Source organism: Eretmochelys imbricata, chromosome 1 (genome assembly GCF_965152235.1).
Source record: "Eretmochelys imbricata isolate rEreImb1 chromosome 1, rEreImb1.hap1, whole genome shotgun sequence".
NCBI classification, from domain to species: Eukaryota; Metazoa; Chordata; order Testudines; family Cheloniidae; genus Eretmochelys; species Eretmochelys imbricata.
In genome coordinates, this window is record NC_135572.1 from 342,265,206 (window position 1) to 342,288,684 (window position 23,479).

The 23,479-nt window shown below is 39.7% G+C and overlaps 1 protein-coding gene across 1 annotated transcript in view; it reads left to right on the top strand.

The window, feature by feature from the left end:
* Positions 1 to 23,479, top strand: part of SEMA3A (semaphorin 3A) — a 196,404-nt gene that overhangs the window by 158,337 nt on the left and 14,588 nt on the right. The window contains exons 11-14 of the mRNA XM_077807879.1: positions 4,105 to 4,324; positions 10,006 to 10,097; positions 12,956 to 12,997; positions 19,186 to 19,343. Coding sequence (XP_077664005.1) covers positions 4,105 to 4,324; positions 10,006 to 10,097; positions 12,956 to 12,997; positions 19,186 to 19,343 — 512 coding nt within the window. The remainder of the gene's footprint in view (positions 1 to 4,104; positions 4,325 to 10,005; positions 10,098 to 12,955; positions 12,998 to 19,185; positions 19,344 to 23,479) is intronic.

Consider the following 23,479-nt stretch of genomic DNA (forward strand, 5'->3'; position numbering starts at 1 on the left):
CTGCGGAAGAGAAGAATGAGGGGGGAATTGATAGCTGCTTTCAGCTACCTGAAAGAGGGTTCCAAAGAGGATGGATCTAGACTGTTCTCAGTGGTAGCAGATGACTGAACGAGGAGTAATGGTCTCAAGTTGCAGTGGGGGAGGTTTAGGTTGGATATTAGGAAATCCTTTTTCACTAGGAGGGTGGTGAAGTACTGGAATGCATTGCCTAGGGAGGTGGTGGAATCTCCTTCCTTAGAAGTTTTTAAGGTCAGGCTTGACAAAGCCCTGGCTGGGATGATTAAGTTGGGGATTGGTCCTGCTTTGAGCAGGGGATTGGACTAGATGACCTCCTGAGGTCCCTTCCAACCCTGAGATTCTATGATTCTATGATTGCTAGACTGGGCTCTCTAGATAGATAGCTCCAGGATGGGATCTAACATATTTTCTTCACTGATGAAGAAACTCTGACCAGGTCTAGTGAAGTATGACCTCCCCAACTGGCAAATCACAAAGACATGCACTAGGGTGGCCTGACAGCAAGTGTGAAAAATTGGGACAGGAGGTGGCGTGTAATAGATGCCTATATAAGACAAAGCCCTGAATATCTGCACTGTCCCTATAAAATTGGCAAATCTAGTCACCCTAACATGCAGTTAACTTTAAGCATCTGAGTAGTCCCATTGTGAACTACTCAGATGCTTGCTTAAATGTTTTGTTGGACTGGATTGTTGGATCAGGACCTCTGAAGTCAGAGAGAGTCTTGCCAATAACCTCTAAGCAGTATCAGGCCCTGTCTTTGTTATGTGTACTGCCATTATGAAGTCTAAAGTCTCTGCCAAAAAATCCAGCATAAATACACATGTAAAAGTGACAAGACTTTTCCACTGGCTACAATATTTTGAATACTTGTGGCACCTTAGAGACTAACCAATTTATTTGAGCATGAGCTTTCGTGAGCTACAGCTCACTTCATCGTATGCATACCGTGGATGCATCCAATGAAGTGAGCTGTAGCTCATGAAAGCTCATGCTCAAATAAATTGGTTAGTCTCTAAGGTGCCACAAGTACTCCTTTTCTTTTTGCGAATACAGACTAACACGGCTGTTACTCTGAAACCTGTCAATATTTTGAATGTATTTCTCTAAATCCATACCCTTAAAAAAACTATTGTAAAAAATATCAACATGCATGGGTCAATAATTAATTCAACAAGTTTCACTTCCTTTTCTGAATGTGAATTATTTGCAATTTTTTTGTGACTCAGATTTATTCCCTCAGTAATTTCTGCAAATAATTGCTGGTCGGTAACCTATTAAGGGAGAGTTCATTGTGAAAAGTCAGTATTTGAAATTCAGGCTGCACTGATTGTACACAGCGGTTGCATGGTATCCAGTGTTCTGTATCCTGGATTGTAACTCGTAGGGACAGGTTTTGACTTTAGACAGAGCTCTGAACATGAGGTGGGGCAGAAGCAGCACCACGTCAGGAGTACCTCAGGGGATGCAGGGTAAAGCAGACATATCTCTGGAAAGCATAATTCCATCATTTCTTCCCCCTTGCTCATGAGGGTTAGAGATTTCCTGTGGGTATAGAGCAGCAACAAATTGTTATACTTTCATGCTGTGCTGGCTCAGCTGCACTGGCCAGTGAGCAGGGAAGATGGATTCATGGCTCCACCCATTTCCTTCCCACTTACACTGGGGAAGGAATAAGAAGAAATGTATCCCCATTTATTCTTGCATGCCCAAGCACTAGGTCCAGGTAACCCACATAGAGGTGTAAAGGGGAGATTCTTACTTCCTTTTACTGCGTATGGAGTCCAAGTCAACCTAACCCCTGGAATTAGGTTTTTCTAACAAATGCTCATGATTTCAAATCTAAAATCGGCTTTCTGTAAATATTATGCCTAACGTGTTGACTTGATGAACATTGCTACCAGTAAGTTCCTTTGCAGAAATACAGCAGAAATATATGCATTTAAAAACTGAAATGACTATACATGGATCTTATTTTATTTTTTCAGTATTTGCCCAGCTGCAATTAATAATACTTAGTACTTGTATAGTGATTTTCCTGTTGAAAGCACTTTACATACATTATCTAATTAAGCGTTGATTAATGTAAGTAATCAGTATCACACTCTAGTTGGAATATTAATCCAAGCATCAAGAAAACTTTGGAACTGCACCGTAGAAACACAAAATTTCAGATTGACTCCAACAATGCTAAAGATCATAAGGGGGTTAGTTCTAGTAGTATATTGTATTTTTCTAATTGGAAGTAAATGAACATATGGATATGAAATAATAATAATAAGGGGTCAAATGTAGAGATAATAAGAATAGGTGACTAACTTGTTATATTTGCTATTATTGTTTATTTGGCTAATTGGGTTTAAATCAGTAATTCTTTCTTTCTCTAATATATAATGAATGAGAATGTTGGAAATTGCTTCCTTGACAACATGCAAAAAAGTGAAAACCTATCTCTCATACCCTCCATGCTTCCCAATGCATTGACGTGTCCCTTGGCTGCAAATAACAACTGCTTTTTTTGACCATATTGATTTCTTTACGTCATTTCTGATGAATTATTAATAATCTGGATCAAGGTGATGGCAAAGACGATTGATTTCTTCTACTGAGAATCCAGCAAGATCCGGATTTCTGTTTAATTACTTTTTGGTTTCAAAGTTTTTACTCTAAGTGGTGGATATTCTATCAATGTTAATAAAAGATGCATTACCCCTGGATTTATATCACTGGGATGTTTATATTTCGAGATCAAATGCGGTGAACATAAGCATAAGCACAGTGAAATTTGCCTCATAGCTTTGTATGTCTGAGATGGATGTCTTGTGCTTAAGCGGTTAGGGTCAGGCACCTGAAGTTGTCTTCTCAAAATTCCTGTGAGACCTATGACAAATCATTTAAGTTCCTTATGCCTCAGTCTCCTCATCTGTAAAATGGGGCTAATAATAATTTCCCACTTTACCGAGAGATGTTGTAAGGTCAACATCTCTGATGTTCATAAAATATTTTGAGTTTTTGAGAGAGAATTCATTAGGTAAGGGCTAGTCTTTAGCATATAGCCACAGTCCTGATGCATAAGTGCACTTCCCTCAGGAGGAATTGTGGGTGGGGAAAGCAGAGGGGAATGCTTGTGGGGGGACAAAGTCATGGCTTTGCCTGCTGTCCTCCTCACTCTTTCCCTCATCCTCATCCATTTGCTCATGGGTGGAGAGACCAGTGTCTGTGTAGTCCCTGTGCTTTGCATAGGCCCCAGAGCCAAGACTGATTAGTCCTAACATAACCACATGAGGTGGAACATGGAATCTTTACTCCCCTGTGCTGCTGTGTGAGGTCTAGGGACACCTTAGTCCTATAAGTATTGCTCCCCCTCTGTCATTGTACTGTTTACTACAAGTGGACATTGAGGCAAATAACCTGAACTCACTACAAGCACTTTATTCACCACCCATGCTAGAAAATTTGTATGAATAATTCAACACAGCAGGAGCCTCATCGTCAGAACCATTTGGATGACGCCAGATATGTCCAGATAATCAGCAGTTTAGATAATCAGGAGTAAACAGAACAGGGAGTCACACTGGCAGCTCATTAAGGGCCTAATCCAAGGTCCTTTGAAGTGAATGAGTTTTGACTTGAGTCACAGAAGAAGATGCTTAGATAGTGGGGTGATTGTTACGGATAATTAGTTTTCTACTGTATAGATAACAAAGTGCTTTAATCTGTGTCTTTTGTACAGTAATTTTTAGCATATTCAGCATCCCTGTGGTCTTGTACTACCAATTAAAAAGATAATAGTAGTCAGTAAATTACTGACAATCAATTATTCGCATAGCACAGTGATAAGAAAGATAATGTATACAAACCGTAATATTCTCTGGTATGAGCTATATTGATTTCAATGAAGAAAAATATTTCTCCAAAGATTTTTGGTGCCAGTATTAACTCCCTGTACAGTTGTTGTCCATCATGGAACAATTATATCCTGGGTTGTACTTTATTACAGACTGAAGACTCATAAGGATCTCAAAGAAACGAATATGTCTAATTGCTCAGTTATAAGGTGCAAAATATTCTCTTTCTTGTTCTCAGTGTCCCAGTAAAACTTTTGGAGGCTTTGACTCTACAAAGGACCTTCCTGATGAAGTCATCACATTCGCAAGAAGTCATCCAGCAATGTACAATCCTGTATTCCCTATCAATAATCGTCCAATCATGATCAAAACAGATGTGGATTACCAGTTCACACAGATAGTAGTAGACCGGGTCGATGCAGAAGATGGCCAGTATGATGTCATGTTCATTGGAACAGGTAAGAATCTTTCATGCTACATCCGATTTTCTCACATGGAGTATGGAGAAGTAGAGTAGATGAGTGGTTTTCATTACTGGTAGAAAGCAAGCTTATTTTTGTGTACTATAGAGTACATCTGTGGAATTCTTTAGGGCAAGGCTCAACACATTTTTTCTTTTCTTTTTTGTTACTTAAGGGTTCATGTTGTTTGATTAGGACTTGACATCAGTAGGTGTTTTGCCTTTGACTTCAGCTGGAGTAGGAACAGAGGGTTTGTTTTTGTTTTTTAATTAGAGGCATCTTCCCACTGGTAATTATAATTTTGTTTTTAGCTAGATATTTTGGGGTACATGTTCACTCCATAGGAACTAGTCATATGAGTAAATCAGCCAGGATTTCTCCAAGTTGTGGAATATTTCTTGTGTCCTCTTTCAACATATTTTGAACTGTGCTAATCTAAACTGACCACCAGCCAGAAGAATGCTTCATTACCCTCAGCACACCAGGTTTTCTGATATTGTAAGAGGCCTAGGAAGGACAAAAAGTTATGCTGAAGCACGATGCCACTGGTAAAGTGTTTGTACTATCTTATGGCTTGGGCTTTATATCTTTCTTCCAGCAGGCAAAAGAGGAGATTTTCTTGTAAATAAAGCAATTTTTACTATGCTAAAAGTTCTACATGAAAGCACCAGGGGTCAGCCACTCAGCCCAGTTTCTCCATTGCCATCATGTAAATACATTGATTAGCACCATCTGAGGAGCGGGCCTTACATCTTTGATGATTTTCCACCAGATTAACTAGTGTTTCAAACTTGTATTGAACTCAGTGACTTTATTACTAGCCTCAAGAAGTTAAATCAAAGAAACCAAAGAACTTTCCCACTGCATCACTGCAGTGATCTAAAAAATGAACAGGTTCTCTATCTGTCTGTTTCTCTTTCTTTCTCATAAGAATACTGTTTCTGAATGGCACCAGTTACAAATCTACAGCTCCATAGCTGGGGGTCAGATTCCAAGCAATAAATCTCAAGGCTCTCTTCATGTTGATGTCTAACATAAATCATGAGTAAACTGAGACCTGTGCTGAAGCTTTGTATACTAAACGTATTGCATGTGTACCAAACATTTACTGCAGAAGATGCAGCCATAAAGAAAGTGCTCCAGCTCTCTGAAATTGTGAACTGAATGATGACATGTTTGTGCTATAGCAGGTTATTGTTTAAAACTCCGAACAATATTTTAACCTGTTTTTATGTGCCACAAATATTTTCCATCACATAAGGAAAACTGGATAATGTATGCCCATCTTGCAATGACAATAATAAGATGGCTCTTATATAGCACTTTTCATCTGTAGACCTGAAAGGCAGGAAACATCATTATCCCAGTTTTACTGATGGGAAAACTGAGGCACAGCTAAATGAAATAATTTCCCCACAGTCACTCAGCAGGTTAGAGGCTGAACCAGGAATAGAAACCAAGTCTTCTGAGTTCTCATTCACTGCTCTGCCTATTAGGCCACACTGGTATATGACTTTCAGCAAGTCATTTATTACTTGATCTTGCTCTCACTGACGTGAATGTAAAACTCACTGAATTTGGTGGTACATGAGCAAGCCTTTAATCTCGCAGTGCCTCAGTTTACCTCTTTGTGAAATGGATCTACAACTGCCAGTCAGAGAGGGATATTTCGAGACTTGCTAAATTAACTTCTGAAAAACCCTTTGAGATCCTCAGGAGAGGTCTTGTATACTGAGGGTCTGGTTTTAAACCTGAGCTCAACTCGACTTCCATTGGGAGGAAGCAGTTTCCTCCCTACTGTTCACTACAGATTCAAATTTCAGATTTCTAGGTGAAAACAGCTGCAGTGGTTAGACAGGCAATGCAGATATTTGTGTCCACAAATTGTGAGCAAAAACATGCACCTGCCAAGACAGAAGTCAGCACTGAAAATGCAGTCCTGTAAATGTAAAGTATTGCTTTTATTTTCTGCAATATTATGTTTGTCAGACTAAGATAATAGCTGCTCAACAAGGACAGTAAACGAGGGACGCATGGGGAGTAAGGGGGTATAAGGTGCCCACTTGCTCATCTGCTCTCGCTAGAAAGTGATTAGTAATGTGGAGGAAGAAAACCTTCCGTGGAACTCCTACTCTCACTTCCATGCAAATAGGGAATGGATGGGCAGCCAAGGCTCTCCCTCCATTGTGCTAGCAAGCACAGCTAAGCCAGCATACTGGGGTTAAGAATCAGCACCATGGATGGGACTGGTATAGGGCATGACACCTCTGCCTCCACCCCCAGCGCAAAGGAGGAACCAGGAATCAGATTGTGGACTCACATCACAATCTAATTTACGGCTAGTTGAGCAGGACTTGTGACAAAGCCATGATTTAGCCGTGTGTGGTGTGACTGGGTTTCTCTGCAGTTCTGTGCCATCAGATTACATATAGTCATTAGCATTGTAGCAATCAGGCTGCAGAATTTCAGTAAAATGGGGAAACCTTTTTTGGTATTGACATAAATGATACTAGTTAACCCCAGGATAATTAGCACGCCATCCTGCTTGGTCATATTTTCCTTTCCTGTGGGTGTAATCTTCGTCTAAGCAGTTTCTTTCTCATTCTCATTGTAACAGTGACTATCCCCTAGCCACTCCACAGTGGAAACAGAATTATGTTGGAATGCCCAAAAATATGTCTGTGAAAAACCAGGTTCCAATGTATCCATTTAAAGGGTATCCCAAATATCTGATGTGGGGGATCATTGTGCACAGTCTAGGTACATCTGTCAGTAAAGTGAATTAATAACAGTAATCTTATCTTCTAAACTAAGTTACTCACCCGAGCTAACTGATCCTAAAAGAGAAGCCCAATTCAATTTGTGTGAAATTGTTTGAAATACTACTCTGTACAACTTGATCTAGAACTCAGATAAAACGACACTTTGGTACCTGAGGCCTGATCAGAGTCGCCATAGTGATTAACATATTGTACCTTTGACCTCAAGGGCTTTCCGCAGCACCAAGCTACCATAATCATTGCAGGATCTTCTTAAAAGAAAAGCATTTATTTAAAAAATGTGATGCTTAGAGCTACAGTGTCTACCTGCCCTGCTCAGATTCCACAACACCACTTGCCTCACTTTATCAAAACTCCATTAATGCTGTCCCAAAATGTAGCTTCAATAGACTATAAATGTGGTGCTGATGACAGTCCTGTACTAATAGCGTGTAAAGTCCTATAAACCATGACACCCTGTTATGTTCATTAGCTTGAAGTCCTCTCTCTGTTGTTAGCAGGTTTTTCTCCAAACCACAATTACAAAATTGTAGCCAGGGTAATTAGGGCAGTTTCCAATTCTCATATTGTTAATAACCTTAATAATGAATTATTAGTTTTTCCGGATAGTTGTGGAAAGTTCAGGAGTTTTTGTTTTAAGCTTATGTTCCTCTTGTTCTATGATGTTCTGTAAAGCTACTTTTAAGTATATTGCTCAAAGTAAATATTTAAAATAATAGTAATAATAATAGTGAATAACCAAAGATTTCATAACTGTCCAACTATTATTTTTCATGAGCCAAAATCATACATGCAGTATTTTAAATAAAAGGCAAAACTTCCTTTTAAAACTTTCCTTTTTCACTAGGAGGTTACCTAGGGAGGTGGTGGAATCTCCTTCCTTAGAAGTTTTTAAGGCTCGGCTTGACAAATCCCTGGCTGGATGATTTATTTGGGGATTGGTCCTGCTTTGAGTAGGGGGATTGGACTAGATGACCTCCTGAGGTCCCTTCTAACCCTAATATTCTATGATTCTATAAGAGATTTATTTTATTTTCATTTTCTTTTAAAAATTGCATCTGCAAATTTGGCGTTCATGAAAGAGATTAGATTGCAATTGATATTTTGTGGAAAAATTAAACAAAGATGTACAGGTTTAAAAAAAAAAACAAACAAAAAAAAACCCCAATGCTCCTAGCCATGGATATTTAGATTTCTACTTTTGCTTAAGACAGTTATTAGAATTGGTCAAGAAACAAAATTTCTGTCTCATGGGAATTTATGAGATTTTGAAAAAATTTTTTGTCCCAATTGAAGATACAAACTTGATAACTATCATTTTTTTCACAGAATGAACTATTGCAAAAAAATTGTTTTTACTTTATCAAAGCATTTCATATCTATAACAACCAAAATATTTTGTTTCAGTAAGGTCCAAATGTTTAATTTTTATTTTTATGGTTTCAAATTTTACATGATATTGTAAAGTAAAATGTAATATAACATTCTGAATGATAATGTCAAAATGATCAAAGTAGAAATGAAACATTCCAACCTTATCAAAACAAACTATTTCAAGACTTTTCTGTGGACATTTTTTGGTCGAAATAGATACTTGCCTTCTAATCATTTTGATTCAGTTAACTCAGCATTTTCTGATGGAAAAATGGAGAATTTTCCAACACAGCATTTTTGACCATATCTATATAGTTATTCTTGGGGAATCCTTGTGTTAGGAAGAGTGTTGACTCTCTATATTTTTATTATGCTTAATACATTTACCTCATGGCTTTAAAACCAGCCTACATTTTCCAAAGTGACTAGTGATTGTGGGTGCTGATCTTGAGACACCCTAAAGGGGCTTGATTTTCAGAGGGTGAATGCTTTTTGCTTTCTATAATGTGATTGTATTGCCTCATGCTTAGCAGACCTAAAACGTTAAATTAGAACACACATTTCTTGTTACTGCTAAAAGTCTTTGGTAACCTTTGACAAACCAGAAATGCTAGGTTTTGGATTAAGCTGACGAAGTTGCAACTGTTTCCAAAAAGTTGGTTTATGCAAAGTGAAGCACAGATATATGCTTCAGAGGTTAAATAGAGAGATGGTCTTAAGTTAGAAAGTTCAGTTCCAAATCCAGACGTCCACACATGTTTGCGGGGGTGTTTAGTGCTGGGGTTTTGAGACCTGGACCTGGTCACATTAACGTCAGTGGAAATACTCTCAGTAACCTAAATGGTTGTAGAATCAAGCCCTTGGTGCAAAGCTATCTCTAATGAAAAGACACAAGTTGTACAGGGCTGCTGTTGTTTTATCCTGAAACAAGGCTAATGCCATTCATCACAATACAGATGTCTTTAGGGACATAGAAGCCTTAGATGCTTTTGCTTGACACCAGGACAGCAGGTACTTAAAAGAACTGACAACTTCATCAGTTTGACAACATTCTTCCAGCTGTCCTTGTGTCTACACTGAGCCTTCTAATAACATCTGCACGTGTATTTTAAAACAAGTATGAAAAACTTCCTACTTCAGAATGGCTAATAAAATGTGGCTGAGTAAATTTAGCACATTCCCATCTAGAATAATACCTCAGAGGCAGCTGAGATTTCATGGCACCAATCTAATAATATTGTGCTGTCCCGTTCATTCTTTAACAGCTGAAGCAGAGTAATGAATCATTTTTCTGTTGAACTTCCACAATTAAGAAATTTCAGACCAATGCCTTATGGAAATTCAAAACCCTGCTAGTTCAATCAAACGGCAGTGGGTATTGTGTGGAGTCAGTTCTCAGCAATATGCAGTGTCAGGACCCTTGTATGGAAATAGTTGCATATTGCAAGAGATCAAGAAATTCTGGTGCCCTTAAATTGGAGTCTACTTATTAACCACCTGAAAACATTTTTTTTTCTTTTCAAGATATTGGGACAGTTCTTAAAGTGGTTTCAATTCCTAAGGAGACTTGGCATGATTTAGAAGAAGTCTTGCTGGAAGAAATGGCAGTCTTTCGGGTAAGTGCTGCTGAATTCCAAGTGTCAGGTTGTAGATTTTTCTGTGGACAGCTGCATGCTGAACTTGTTGCAGGATAGCCAAGGAGTAGCCTGGCATACTCTTCTAATTAGCTTGTCAATTATAGACCCAGACACTAGCCAAAATAAACCTTGAAGCTTCCAATGCTAGTTGGAGGTTAATGATAAAAGAAATGGCATTCCTGATTTTTGTGGTGCTGTTTCAATGTTAAATTAGAATCACTAAATCTTTGTGGAGTATGGAGTGGAGTAAACAAGTGTGGAGTATGGCCATGGAGTAAACAAGATTTTTTAAACTCAGTTACAGTTAAAAAATGTGTATTTTCTGGAATCTCCCCACCCATCCTCTCCCAGAAGGTTATACAAAATAATAACTACACATGTGGCTATTAGAAACAATTCAGACTATCTGGCTAGGAGGAGACTCTTCAGTCTTATTCCTTGAGCTTCCATGACATCTCAGTGAAAACGTAACAAATACACATGAAATATACATTTTACCTCTCTTAGGCAGAGTGTTGGTCTCCCGAATTTTTTTTAAGTCTGGTACCATTTACGGTTGCCTTCAAAACCAAAAGGAATAAAGGGCCTACATTTTCAGAAGTGACTTTGGGTGTCTCCATCGTTAGGTACCTGAGTTGAAATAGCTTAAAAAGGCCTGATTTTAAGAGTATGGGAACTCAGCATTTTATGAAAATCAAGTCCCTTTAAGGTACTGTGAGCTGACCCCCCATCTTACCCCAAGTGAAGTATCCACTAGTCACTTCTGAAAATTTAGCCCAAATAAATCAAACTTTTTCTGAATCGTGTCAGATAGATCCCAGAGGATGTTCCATGTTTTCTGTGCTACAATAAAACATTTGAGTTTCCTGAATTATTCCTCTGTTCATGCTATGTTACCATCACTATATCTTTGACTTGACAGTAGACACAACATATTTGGGCAGGTCTTATAGAAATGTTTACTTTCGGCATTCTATGCTTCACAGGCAAAGTTTCCACAAGAATCACCGCCCAGAGATTGGTCACTGTCAGGCTGTGTTTCATTTTTCTGTGGGTTTGTTTTTTTTGTTGTTTTGGGGTTTTTTAACACAAATGTAAATTAGAAGTTATGAAGGGAAAATGAGAAGTGTAATTTGTGGCTTCTGGCTTTTCTCTCTTTAACATGAAGCAAGATTATTATGTACTCCACAGGGTAATCTGGCAATTTTGAAAGCATAGGATTTTCTTCCTTAAATAAAGCAGAAGTGCCAAGAGATCAAAGAAATAGGAGAGTAAATTAGGAAAAACTGAATCAACGTTATTTTCCAAACTGGATTTGCAGCAGCCCTACACTAAATGTCAAATTAGGATTTGGGTTTTAAGTTTACTGGTCATTTTTTGTATTATATAAAAATAGTTTGCCCCTGATTCTCATTTATGTTAAGGCCTCCTTAGTTTAATAATGTAAGGAGGCCATGGAGTAAACAAGAATTAGATCTCTTAATAGAAATTTTGCAATAGTTTTTAAATGGAACCTACTATATCTGGGTTTTTACTGGCTACAGAAGAGGCTACCTCTGTGTCATGAAGAATGTTTTTCACTGTTTGAGCCACAGTATGATGAATACAATGGTTTTCATTTATAAATCCACCAAACTGAAAACCTTCCAGATCTGTTACATTGATAATAAATGCCTTTTTTAACCTGAATTGTGGAATATTCCCCGGAACAGCTGAACAAACAAGCAAATGAGTTCAATTTTCATTCAAATGTAACACGTAATTGATGCTTTCTAATACCAGGTCTATTAACCCATTTGTAAAGGAGTCCACATGCTTAGCATCCACTCAGCCATATTAAATTCTCCCAGGATCAGCAGATTGAAAGCTTAATGCGAACTATATTAATATACGTTACTAAAAACATGATGCATAGGGTCAGTAAGTAGTACTCTTTTGCACCCCATGTAATAAGGTTTTACACTGCACTGAAACTTAAACTTTGTTAGAATTACTCATTAAGGGCTCAGTCCTGTAGCTTTTACTTACGTAAATAGTCCCACTGAAGTTACTGGGACTACCCTACCAATGTAAAAAAACAAAATTAAAAATCCTTTAGGATCAAGACTAAATCCATTATTTTATTAATGTGCTCATAAAGCTACATTAATTTGTATAGGAAACTACATAGTGGTCTAAAGTCTGCTTACTTTACTCAGGCATAATGTTTCATAGACGTAAGTGCCTGCATAAGGTGAGCAGGATTTGCCCATTATATTGCTTAAATACTTCACAGTGTAAAAATTTACTATCAGTTTGAGCTCCGCATTCCATAAATATAAGTAACTGTATGTGCATGAGAAATCCCAATACAGTCAGTAGGACTACTCATGTGAGGAGAGCTAGTGCCATGAGTAAGTGTTTGCAGGACTGGGGTCTTCATCTAGGTATTATTAAAGTGATTGGTTTATTTGGGTTCCATCACCTGCACTTTATCATATTAATATTTATTCTTAAGCTTTTCTCTATGCATGCTATGTGGATACATTACTGTAAATTTAAATTTAACAGTATGAGCAGAAATGAATTTCAAAAAGTGAAACAAACAACAAAACCAATAACGCTGGAATAATAAAGTCTGAGAAATGATTGATAAATTGTGATGTTGAATTTAGACATCAGGCACAAATGCATTCTAATTCACCTATAACAATGCAAACATTTCATGTTAATAGTCAGCAAGAAATGCCATCAAAGAATCCAAAGAGTTTTTTAGCTGGTAGATGGCCCTCTAGCACTAGTTTCATGTTTATTAAAAACACATTTTACATTTGAACCCATTTTAATGTTTTTTCTAGGAACCCACTGTTATTTCTGCAATGAAGATTTCCACAAAGCAGGTACTGTATGCACAAGCTTTAAATCACTTTTTAAAATATTTATTGACCTGTATAGTTCAGAGACAGTAACTTGGCACTTAGGAGAGGCATATTAATTATACCAGCAACATCCCATCCCTTTACATAAACATCAGCAGTTTCTCAAGGAGAATGTGTCAGGCAGTAGAGAAAGGAAAAAGTTAGTTTTGTGCTTTACTGGCAAGGTGTAAACTAAACACTAACTAACCAGCTGCTTGTAGAAAAATTCCACATTACCAAATGCTCCAGTGACTGAGAAGCTATTGAGTTTAGAGGCATTGCATTCACTTACAACATGTCTGAATATGGCCTTTACACATATGAACCCAGTGCTGTTTCCTGTGAAGTTAGTGGCAAAACCCTTCATTGATTTAAGTGGAAGTACAGTCACCTCCGGTATGCTTTATAATAGCTTGTATTATAGATATATAAAAATAGACAGGTGATTTTTCCCAGTTTTGCGGATTTGGGGCCTGATTCTGAAAATATGAACGAGTATCTTGCTTACTAACATGAATATTCCCATTGAAGTTCTGGTAGTAATACCTGATAGTAAGTTGTTGCAGGATTGGGTCCATTAATAATGGTGTACAACACCTCTCAGCGAAGAGTCACAATGAGACCTATGTCCTGTTGAAATAGGTCTTAAGTGGTGCATTGGCCTTGTGAGGGCTCTCTTCAAAGGGCTAAATTGTATTCTCTAATGAACAGAGCTCAACTCTCCATTTCAAATGCTGAACACTGCAGCTAGGAATCCATTGTATATTGGAAACCTGCCTGAAAATGTGCAGTATTTGACACAAAACATTTTATTTGGGGCCAATTCCCTGACATATCACCCAAACCAACAAAAACGGTGGCTTAAAAAGAATGTACCATTTACAAACAAACCTGTCAAGTGGTGTATATGTTCACATCATACCAAAATGCTCTGCTTTGGATTATTTTTACAAGTACATTCTTTTAAGACAGCTGATTGTATTGTATAATGGGTTGTGCATTTTGTATAACTTCTTCTTCAAAGCATCTTTATTTACTTAGGAGGGATTACAATTTCCCCCAAGTCATTAGAAAACAAATTTACAATATTAATATTGTCTACAACTAGAAAGAGCACAGTATGAGTTATTCAGGCAAAATTAAGCTTTTGAAATATCAGCCAGCCTTGGATTAAAAATGACAGAATCATGATTCAGCATGACAAGCTTTTGGCACAGAGACTTTGTATCAAAGAAGTATCTGGCAACATGCTTCAACACTATATTTATGATTAAAAGATGCTCTAGGTTTTACATCTCAAACACATTATTCATTGTGTTTAAGTTGTAGGGTTTCACATAAACATCATAATAGCATAATAATTCTAGGCCAGGGTGGGCAAACTATAGCCCGCGGGCCATATCCAGACCCCCAGCTGTTTTAATCTGGCCCTCGAGCTCCTGCTGGGGCGCGGGGTCTGGGGCTTGCCCCGCTGCAGCACTCCAGCCAGGGAGCAGAGACAGGGGCCACTCCACATGGCTCCTGGAAGCAGTGGTATGACCCTCGTCCAGCTCCTACGTGTAGGGGCAGCCAGGGGGATCCATTCTGCACGCTGCTCCCGCACCAAGCACCACCCCCGCAGCTCCCATTGGCCAGGAACTGCTGTCAATGGGAACTGCAAGGGTGGTGCCAGTGGAAGGGGCAGCATGCAGAGCCACCTGGCCATACCTCCACATAGGAGCCAGAGAAGGGACATGCCACTGCTTCCGGGAGCCACTTGAGGTAAGTACCACCTGGACCCTGCACCCCTGAGCCTTTCCCCCTGCCCCAACCTCCTGTCCTAGCCCTGATCCCCCTCCTGCCCTCCAAACCCCTTGATCCCAGCCCAGAGCACCATCCTACACCCGAAACTCCTCATCCCCAGCCCAACCCTAGAGCCCGCACCCCCAGCCAGAGCTCTCACCTTCCCCTGCACCCCAACCTCCTGCCTCAGGCCAGAGTTCTCTCCTACACCCTGAACTCCTCATTTCTGGCCTCACCCTGGAGCCTGCACCCCCAACCAGAGCCCTCACCCGCTCCTGTATCCCAGCCCCAATTTTGTGAGCATCCATGGCCTGACATACACTTTCTATTCCCAGATGTGGCCTGCCAGCCAAAAAGTTTTCCCACCCCTGTTCTAGGCACTGCACACTGCAAAAGTGTAAATGTAAACAATAAAATCAACATGCTTTATTCAATAGTTTCAGTGCACTCATCACTATATATATAAACTAGGAATGTGCGGATGTGATTCAGACAGCCCTGTGTACAGACCTTTCTGCTTACTCTTGCATACTTTACTAGGTCTGTGGGTCCCATCTGCTGCTACTTCAAGACTTTACCATTGCTACCTCTCTGTCAGTCTTGCCAAATCAATTGGCATTCCCCACTAGGTGTCTAGGTAAGGCCTAGTGCTTGCTGGTCCTCTGCACAGGGGTGAATTATAACCCTTGAATCAGCCCTTAACAATGCATTCAGAGTGAGCCTTGATGTGCCTCCTGTCCCTCTCTAGCTCACAGAGGTTAGATTTTGAGTTCATCACTAAGGATCTCATGTGTGTTCCACCCCCTAAATCCACTGATCCCTGAGAACTGCACTGTCCTTGGTGGATCAGCAACAGGAGCAGGCCTTCGGAGGAGAGTCCCTTGCCCCCTGGCTCCCTGCAGTTCCTTAAAAGCACTGTTACTGCAGGAACCAGCACTGCCCCCAGAGGTTCCCTCAGATGGGGCTCCACACTACAGAGGAAAAACCTGAAAAGTTTACCCAGATTCAATCTACAATAACTTTCTCCTTGTTGCCCCCCTGAGTTTGGGAGGAGGAACAGGCCACAGAAAATCCCTTGTACCCCCATATGTATCCCCCTCCCCACCTGCTGCTATGAATACCCACAGAACAGAGTAGGGGAGCTGGAAGGAACATTTTGTGGTGCAAACCCTCACCCCTTCTGCCTCTTGGGCTCAGATTCATAGGTTTTATGAACCCCTATGCTCACAGAAGCCACAGGTGGGATGGGGCAAGGAAATCACTGGTTGATACAGACAAACTTTTTGTCTGGAACAGAGAATTTCTGTGGTTTCCACCACCCACATTTCCATTCAAGTTGGGGAGGGGGAGAGAGCAAGAGAGAATCTCTTAAATCTTCAAAAAAGAACTTACAGTCTATTTGCATACATGTGTGAAGTACTATATTTCATTCAGTGCTCACTGTTTCTGTTCCTGCATATCTTCACACTGGATAACATTCAGCCCTGTGCTGAGGAGCCATACAAAACCTATGCCCCACTTTCACGGCCTTGTGCTGGCTTGCTATACAGGGATGCATTTTACATCTGTTACTCCAAACCATAGGAAAAACAGTTACATCTCAGACATGAATGTGTGGTCAGTGATGGCAAACGGTGACCACTGCCACGTATTTGCCCCTCCCTTAACCCACAGTTCTTCCCTATAGTGCTGTTGTTTCAGCAGTTTGAAAAGAACTCTTCAATGGACAGCTTCTCTTGCTGTAATTTGATCTGATAATCAGCTGATGTATTAAACACAAATTGTCTTGTGAAAGTGCAGTGTCAGGTCATTTTTGGGGATGCCTCCATGACCATTTTTCGAATTTCATATTGGCTGGAATTATTTATTATTAGTGTCCAGCATAATGGTCAACAGCTGGATCTTAAATACATTGCTTTAAAGAGAAGCAAGTAGAGTGATTTGGATACTTTCTTGATTATAGGATTCCTAAACCACATATTATACTTAACCGATTGAACATTCTGAACTGTCCCATAAGAAGTAAAATCTTTAAGCAACTTTCTTTTGGTCTTAGTTCATTTATTTTAGATTTCCTATGATTCGCTGTTCTTTTGTTCAGTTCAGAGCCTCTCATTCTAGGGAGATTTATTAGCAATCATTTTTGACTAATAAAAAATTGGTACATTGGTGTACATGAACCCTATTACAGTTTGGACATTGATTTTTCAATATACATCCTAGAATTCATTGTTATATGCTCTATACAGTAAGGTACATGCCACATTGTTTATATATAGTAGTGCCCCAGTTATATACAGTCCTACCACTATATGGTAATATATTACACTTCTGATTAATCAGTAAATGTCTGTCATGTCTGCTGCCAGTCACTTGTTCCATGCATTATTCCATCATTGACCTATATGCCTAGCTGAAGGCAGTTATGTAAGCTTAAGACTTCCCATATAGTACTAGATACATCCCTGTGTGATCAAGGGGTTTCTCCAGGACACTGCAGCTTTTATATCCCAGCCAGCGCTTTGTAAGAGGTGGAAGTTTCCTTGGGAAAGGTGCTAACACAGCGCAAGTGATCTGTCCCTGCCACCTCTTGGGACTGTGCTGGCCAGCTGTTGGCATCTCAACAAAGTAGCGACTGCAGCCAGCTTGCATTATTGAATCCTATATGGGCTTTACCTTTATGGAATCGCAACACAGGAGGTGAATCAGGTCCATGGGCTCGCTTGTAATACAGTTTCTTATGCAAGCCCTTCTTCCTCTAAAACAGAAAAACTAATGAAAATCTGTTTCATGAGACCTTAAAAACTGAGATCCTGGCTACTTTACTTGGGATTTAAAGAGTCCCATGGCATTTTCAAAATGAGAGGGCTATAGCCCTGAAGTCTTTGTGCTTCCTCAGTTTTGTAACATGAGTTTTCAACCCCACAGGTAGCTGCATTTCAGTGACTTTGTACATGTGTCAGGAATTTTTTTTTTAACAAGGAGGGCCAAAAACCAAAATATTTTAATTTGATAGGCTGCCATAATGCCTCTTGGGAGTTGTAGCTCCGTTGCCTCATATCCCCATTACCCTCTATGGGCCAGGTCTCCCAGATGGATTACATCTCCTGTGCTGCATCATAGCAGCTGATATTATTGGGAGGGGAGTCTACAACTGAACTGTTTTCATTTGGATATCTTGCTATAGTGTTTCTTAAGAGTTGTAGTCTGGCTGTGAAGCCTGGCCCAGAGAGGATAATGGGGATATGACGAAACCAAACTACATCTCCATGATGCACCATAGCCAAGAACTATAATCAGCTGCCACCTTTCATCATGATGGGATACTGTTGTGCACTATCAAAGATGTAGTCTGTCCCGGAAGAATGGTCTATAGAGGAGTATGAGGCACCCAAACTACAACTCCCATGAGACACCATGACCAACACTTCCAAGTGAAAATATTTTGATTATTGATATTCCACCTAAAAGGCTAACTTTTCTGTGAAAAAGTTTGACAAAAATTAAATTTTGTTGTTTTCTTCAAAAATTTCAACTTAAAAAGAAGCACATTTTCCAACTAGCTCTACCACTGAGATTAGTTAGGCTCTTCATGGGTGGAGAAAGTGAACAGGGAAGTGTTATTTACCCCTTCACATAATACAAGAACCAGGGGTCACACGATGATATGAATAGGTAGCAGGACTGAAAAAAACATGAGAAAGTACTTCTCCACACAACACACAGTCAATATGTGGAACTTGTTGCCACTGGATGCTGTGAAGGCCAAAAGTATAACTGGATTAAAAAAAGAATCAGATAGATGCATGGAGGATAGGTCCATCAATGGATGTTAGCCAAGATGGTCAGGAATGCAACACCATGTTCTGGGTGTCCCTAAACCTCTGACTTCCAGAAGCTGGAACAGGATGACAGTGGATGGATCATTTGATAGTTGCCCTGTTCTGTTCATGTCCGCTGAAGCATCTGGCACTGGCCACTGTCAGAAGACAGGATACTGGGCTACATGGTCCGTTGGTCTAACCCAGTATTGCCATTTTTATGGTATTGGAGGATAGGAACTTAGAGACATAGTCTCCCTCGCTTCATTTGTGGCAATTCCATTGATGTCAGTGGAGGTTTCATAGAAAAATCAGCACCAGCATTTGTCCCATAGAAACAGGAAATAATTTTCTTACTTGGACTTTTTTTTAAATATTGGGGCTAATGTGCCTCTTGCTCACATGTGTGTAAATCAGGAGCAATATAATTGAAGTCACTGTAGACACACTGCTGTAAAACCCAGGTAAATGAGATCAGAATCACCCTCCGCTGTATATATTTTTGATGTATTGTGCATGTCTTTCCAGTGAAACCTGACTATTTGCAAACTTGCACTTAATTCACAGCAACAACTCTACATTGGCTCAGCTGCTGGAGTTTCACAGCTCCCTTTGCACCGCTGCGATGTGTATGGAAAAGCATGTGCTGAGTGCTGCCTTGCTAGAGACCCCTACTGTGCTTGGGACGGCTCTTCGTGCTCGCGTTACTTCCCTACTGCTAAGAGGTAGGGACAGTTGCAGATGTCTGCATTATCTACTATTTGCCTTAACTGATGATCTGAAAGGTGACCTTTGGGCTTTAGAGGTTTTTCATGGGATGGTTAACTGGAACCCTTTCTTTTTCAAAGAAAACATATTTGTGAAAGTTACAAGCAATATCAAGTCTTGGTAAGTGAACATTGCTACTTTTTGGGATGGCTTGGAAAGTCTATGATAAAAAAAAAAACATTCAGAATGGTGCCATCTCTGAAATGGAAATCTGCGCTCTTGTACAGTGAGAAATGTCAACAATAAAAAACGGAGAGAAAATTAACTGAGAGCTCAGTCCTGCAATCATTACACACTTATGAATACAGGTACTTAACAACTGAAACATCATTGCCCTACACTTTCAAAAGTTGTTGTGATGCTAACTGAATGAGAAAGCATTTGGGGATTGATGAAAACTGACAGATAGATACCACCTGATTTTCTATTGCTCTGCAACTTGTGCAAAGATGGTGCAGCCATTCTGATTTGATAGCATTTTACATTCACTTTGCACAGATGTAAATGATTACACGAGATGCATCGTGAAGAAGTATCAGGCCCTGTACATGAAAAATAATATTCGTATTGTTTCTAAGTACTGTGGAGTAGCTGTTTGGCTTAATGTTTTTAAAACATACATTTTTAGCCTCCAAATAAACTTTAAGTCTATCGCTATTAAGAATTGACTTTGAACCTGGGTCTATAATCTGCTGTCAATTACTCAGGTGTAAATCTGGAATAATTTAATTGATAAACATTGTTGCAAATCAGATCAGAATTTGGCCCACGGTCACCATATCGTCACCTTCTAACTATCAGTATATTAGACAAATTATTGCAAAAAAATATTGCTCGGATGGTGATAATGTAAAAGGGAATATGCCATAGGTGTCTTATACCAAAGGAGACATGAGAGATCCAAGCATCTATGTACAGAAGAGGCAAACTTCATCTTGAAGCTAAAGTTTACAAATACTTCAGTTAGGAATTTCATGCTTCCAAAATGTATTTAACTCCAGGGGGTGGTTGGTTGGCTGCTGGAAGGGATGAGATAATGTAAGGGACAGTAGGGAGAGTTTCCTCCACAGATATTTCAGCTGGAGAGGATTGAAATGTCAAGCTTTGTACCTCAATGTAGCCTAAGCAAACACTTGGAAAAAAAAAAGGTGCTTATGAAACATGCAGTCTTATTTTTGCACCAGACTATTGAAATAATTTCAGGCAAAATAATTCTTCCCAGGGGAGGTAAAGAAGATAAACTAAATACACCAGTCACAAAATGAGCATTCCTGGAAAGAACTCAAATGCCATGGCCTCCCACTAATGCATCGCTACAAGTCCAGATTCCAAAAGTGTTAAGGATGTTGTGGCTTGATGCATGTGTAGGGATGGTTTGCTTATAGTCATTTTCTTTATCTGTCTGTCTTTTATATATTTCCCACTCAGTGTAACTTTAAGGAGCCTAAATGACAGTTTAGAAAGCCCATAGTGTGACCATTTGACTTGTGCAGATGCTTTGGATCTCATGTTTCATAGATCACCATGCTGGCTTAATGCTGAAATGTGTGACATTTGCTTGATATCCAAACTAAATGCTTCATCCAAAATCCATTGAAATTAATGGGAGTCTAATTAGGCCTAATTCCTACAAATAGAATTCTATAAATAAGTTGGCCAGTGGAATTTATGAAGGGAGTGACAAAAATTGCATTTGCAGCTCATTTGGGCCTGGGTGTGGTTCTGATTCACCCAGCTAGCTTTCCATGGGGAAAATACAGTGCAAACGTCCAGCACTGGCATGGATGAGAGAGATGAAGTATATCTTTAGAACATGCACCTAAACACAGAAGGGTGCCTTCTATTAAAATGCTTTCATGCATCTTGTTGTGTCATTACACTGGAAAACATGATATTAATAGTGGTAGACAGAAGTGTCTAAGGCATCTAAGGCCCACTGATTTTCAGTGGGATTCATGCACTCAAGGTGAAGTGTTCAAAACTGCGTAAGTCCCATTTTCAGAAATAAATTAAAACTTAGTCTCCTCAGTGCCTAAATCATAAATGGAACTTAAGAGGTATCAGCTGTGGAATTTGATTCTGGATCTGGGTGGGAATTTTTTAACAATCTCTCCAAGAAAAAAATGATGATTTGTTCAAATCAAAATTGTTTGTGAGAAGAGGGCAATTTCCACAAAATTCCTGTGTCTGAAAAAAAAAAAGAATTACGGGATGGGAAAACCATTTTCCAGCCCATTTCTCCCTTCAGTCAAAGTTTGTTAAGCTATGCAGCATATCCAATAGACTATCAATTCATTCAGGGCTTTGTGACAATTGAATGTAGCTCACGGAGGGAGGGAATGATATCTGTGGAAGAAGAGAGTTATATGAGTGCTGGGTGAAATGTTCAATAGCTTCAGTAGTTCAAAAATAAATGAAACTTAGGGTCCTCTCTGACTAAATCACTTTTGAAAATTATATTTAGGTACATTTTTTCAGAAATGGGAATTTTGTGGAAATCGCCGTCTCACAAATAATTTTGATTTCAACAAATCAGCATTTTTTCATGGAGAGATTGTCAAAAAATTTCCACCCAGATCCAGAATCAAATTCCACAGCTGATAACCCCTAATGGAAGATCCCATGCATGCCTCTCCCATCAGTTCTGGGGCTGTTCATGAGTTGTGTTCCCACTGATTTTCACTCTGAGAAAGGGAAGGGTAAGACATGATCTCTGCATTGCAGAAACCATTATATTTACTTAATTTGGACCATTGTGACTGAAGGGTGAGACCAAGCGTGGCTCTTACAAGGATACTTCACTTTTTTGTGTGTGTCAATGGATGCCATAATCTGACATCTCAATATTGTTTGGCCATCTAATCCTTTTTGCTCTCTCCTGACTTTGCAATCACTGTGGTTTTCTCCTATTCCCCAAGTAAAGTGCTTGTTCTCAAAACACATCTTTGTTTGCCCTGTTCTTTTCTTCTTTTTAAAATAAATCTCCTTTCCATGGGCTGAATTGGGTTTTGTATCACAGCTGTTTAGGTAAGAAAAGAAACAGACAAAGCAAGCACAACAAATGCAAACCAAAGAGAACTGTATAGAAAAATATGGGTTTTCTTTTTTTGTAAAACACATTTTTCAAACAGATCAACACTTTATTAAAGAGAAGAGATGAAGAGCAAATTGGAGGGAAAATATAAAGTTATATTAAATGGGATTGTGATAAAAATTAGAGAGGGACTCAAGCTACAAAATTTAGATCTGGACTTTGAATACACCATTTTTCAAGGATGTTCCGTTTCAGAATTTTAATTCAGCCCATACTAAAGATGAAAGCCACTTGCAAAAACTTGCATATGGATTTAGATCCAAGGTTGTGGTCAAACCAGAAGAAAGCTGAGTTAAACATTATCCTATCCATCTCTAATATATTAAGCCCTAGCAGTAACATTTGTGACAAAGCTCTGTCCTTGCCTCCGTGGGTCCTGTGTTTCCTGGCGGATTTCGCTAGCCTCAAAGGCTCAATGTGACCCTCCACGTAACCCTTCTCTCTCTAGAGACAAGGGTCACAGTCTACTGAGCCATTTTCATCATAAGCCGGCGAGGGGAGGGGAGGAGAAAAGAAGTTATCCTTCCTTGCACAGTCTCTGTTGTCTCCCAGTAATTAATCAGGGGGCAAAGGATGGGGGGAGCCCGGGCCCACCCTCTACTTCAGGCTCCAGCCCAGGACCCTAATAGTATCAGCTATGGTAGCTGACCTTTTAGAAACATGACATGTACAGTTCCCTGGGCTACTTCCCCCACAGCAGCCCTCACTTCTCAAGCTCCACTTCACCCTTACCTCAGGGCCTCCTTCCTTGTGCCTGATATGGTGTATACTACTCAGTCTCTCCAACAGCACAACTTCCTCCCACAACTCCTGACATGCACACCCACCTGACTGACTGGGAGGCTTTTAACTAGTTTCAGCCAGCCCCTGATTGGCTTCAGGTGTCCCAATCAACCTAGCAGTCTCCCTGCCTTCTGGAAAGTTCTTAATTGGCCCCAGGTGTTTTAATTGACCTGGAGCAGCTGCCATTTCACTTATCCTGGTACCAGGGATTTGTTT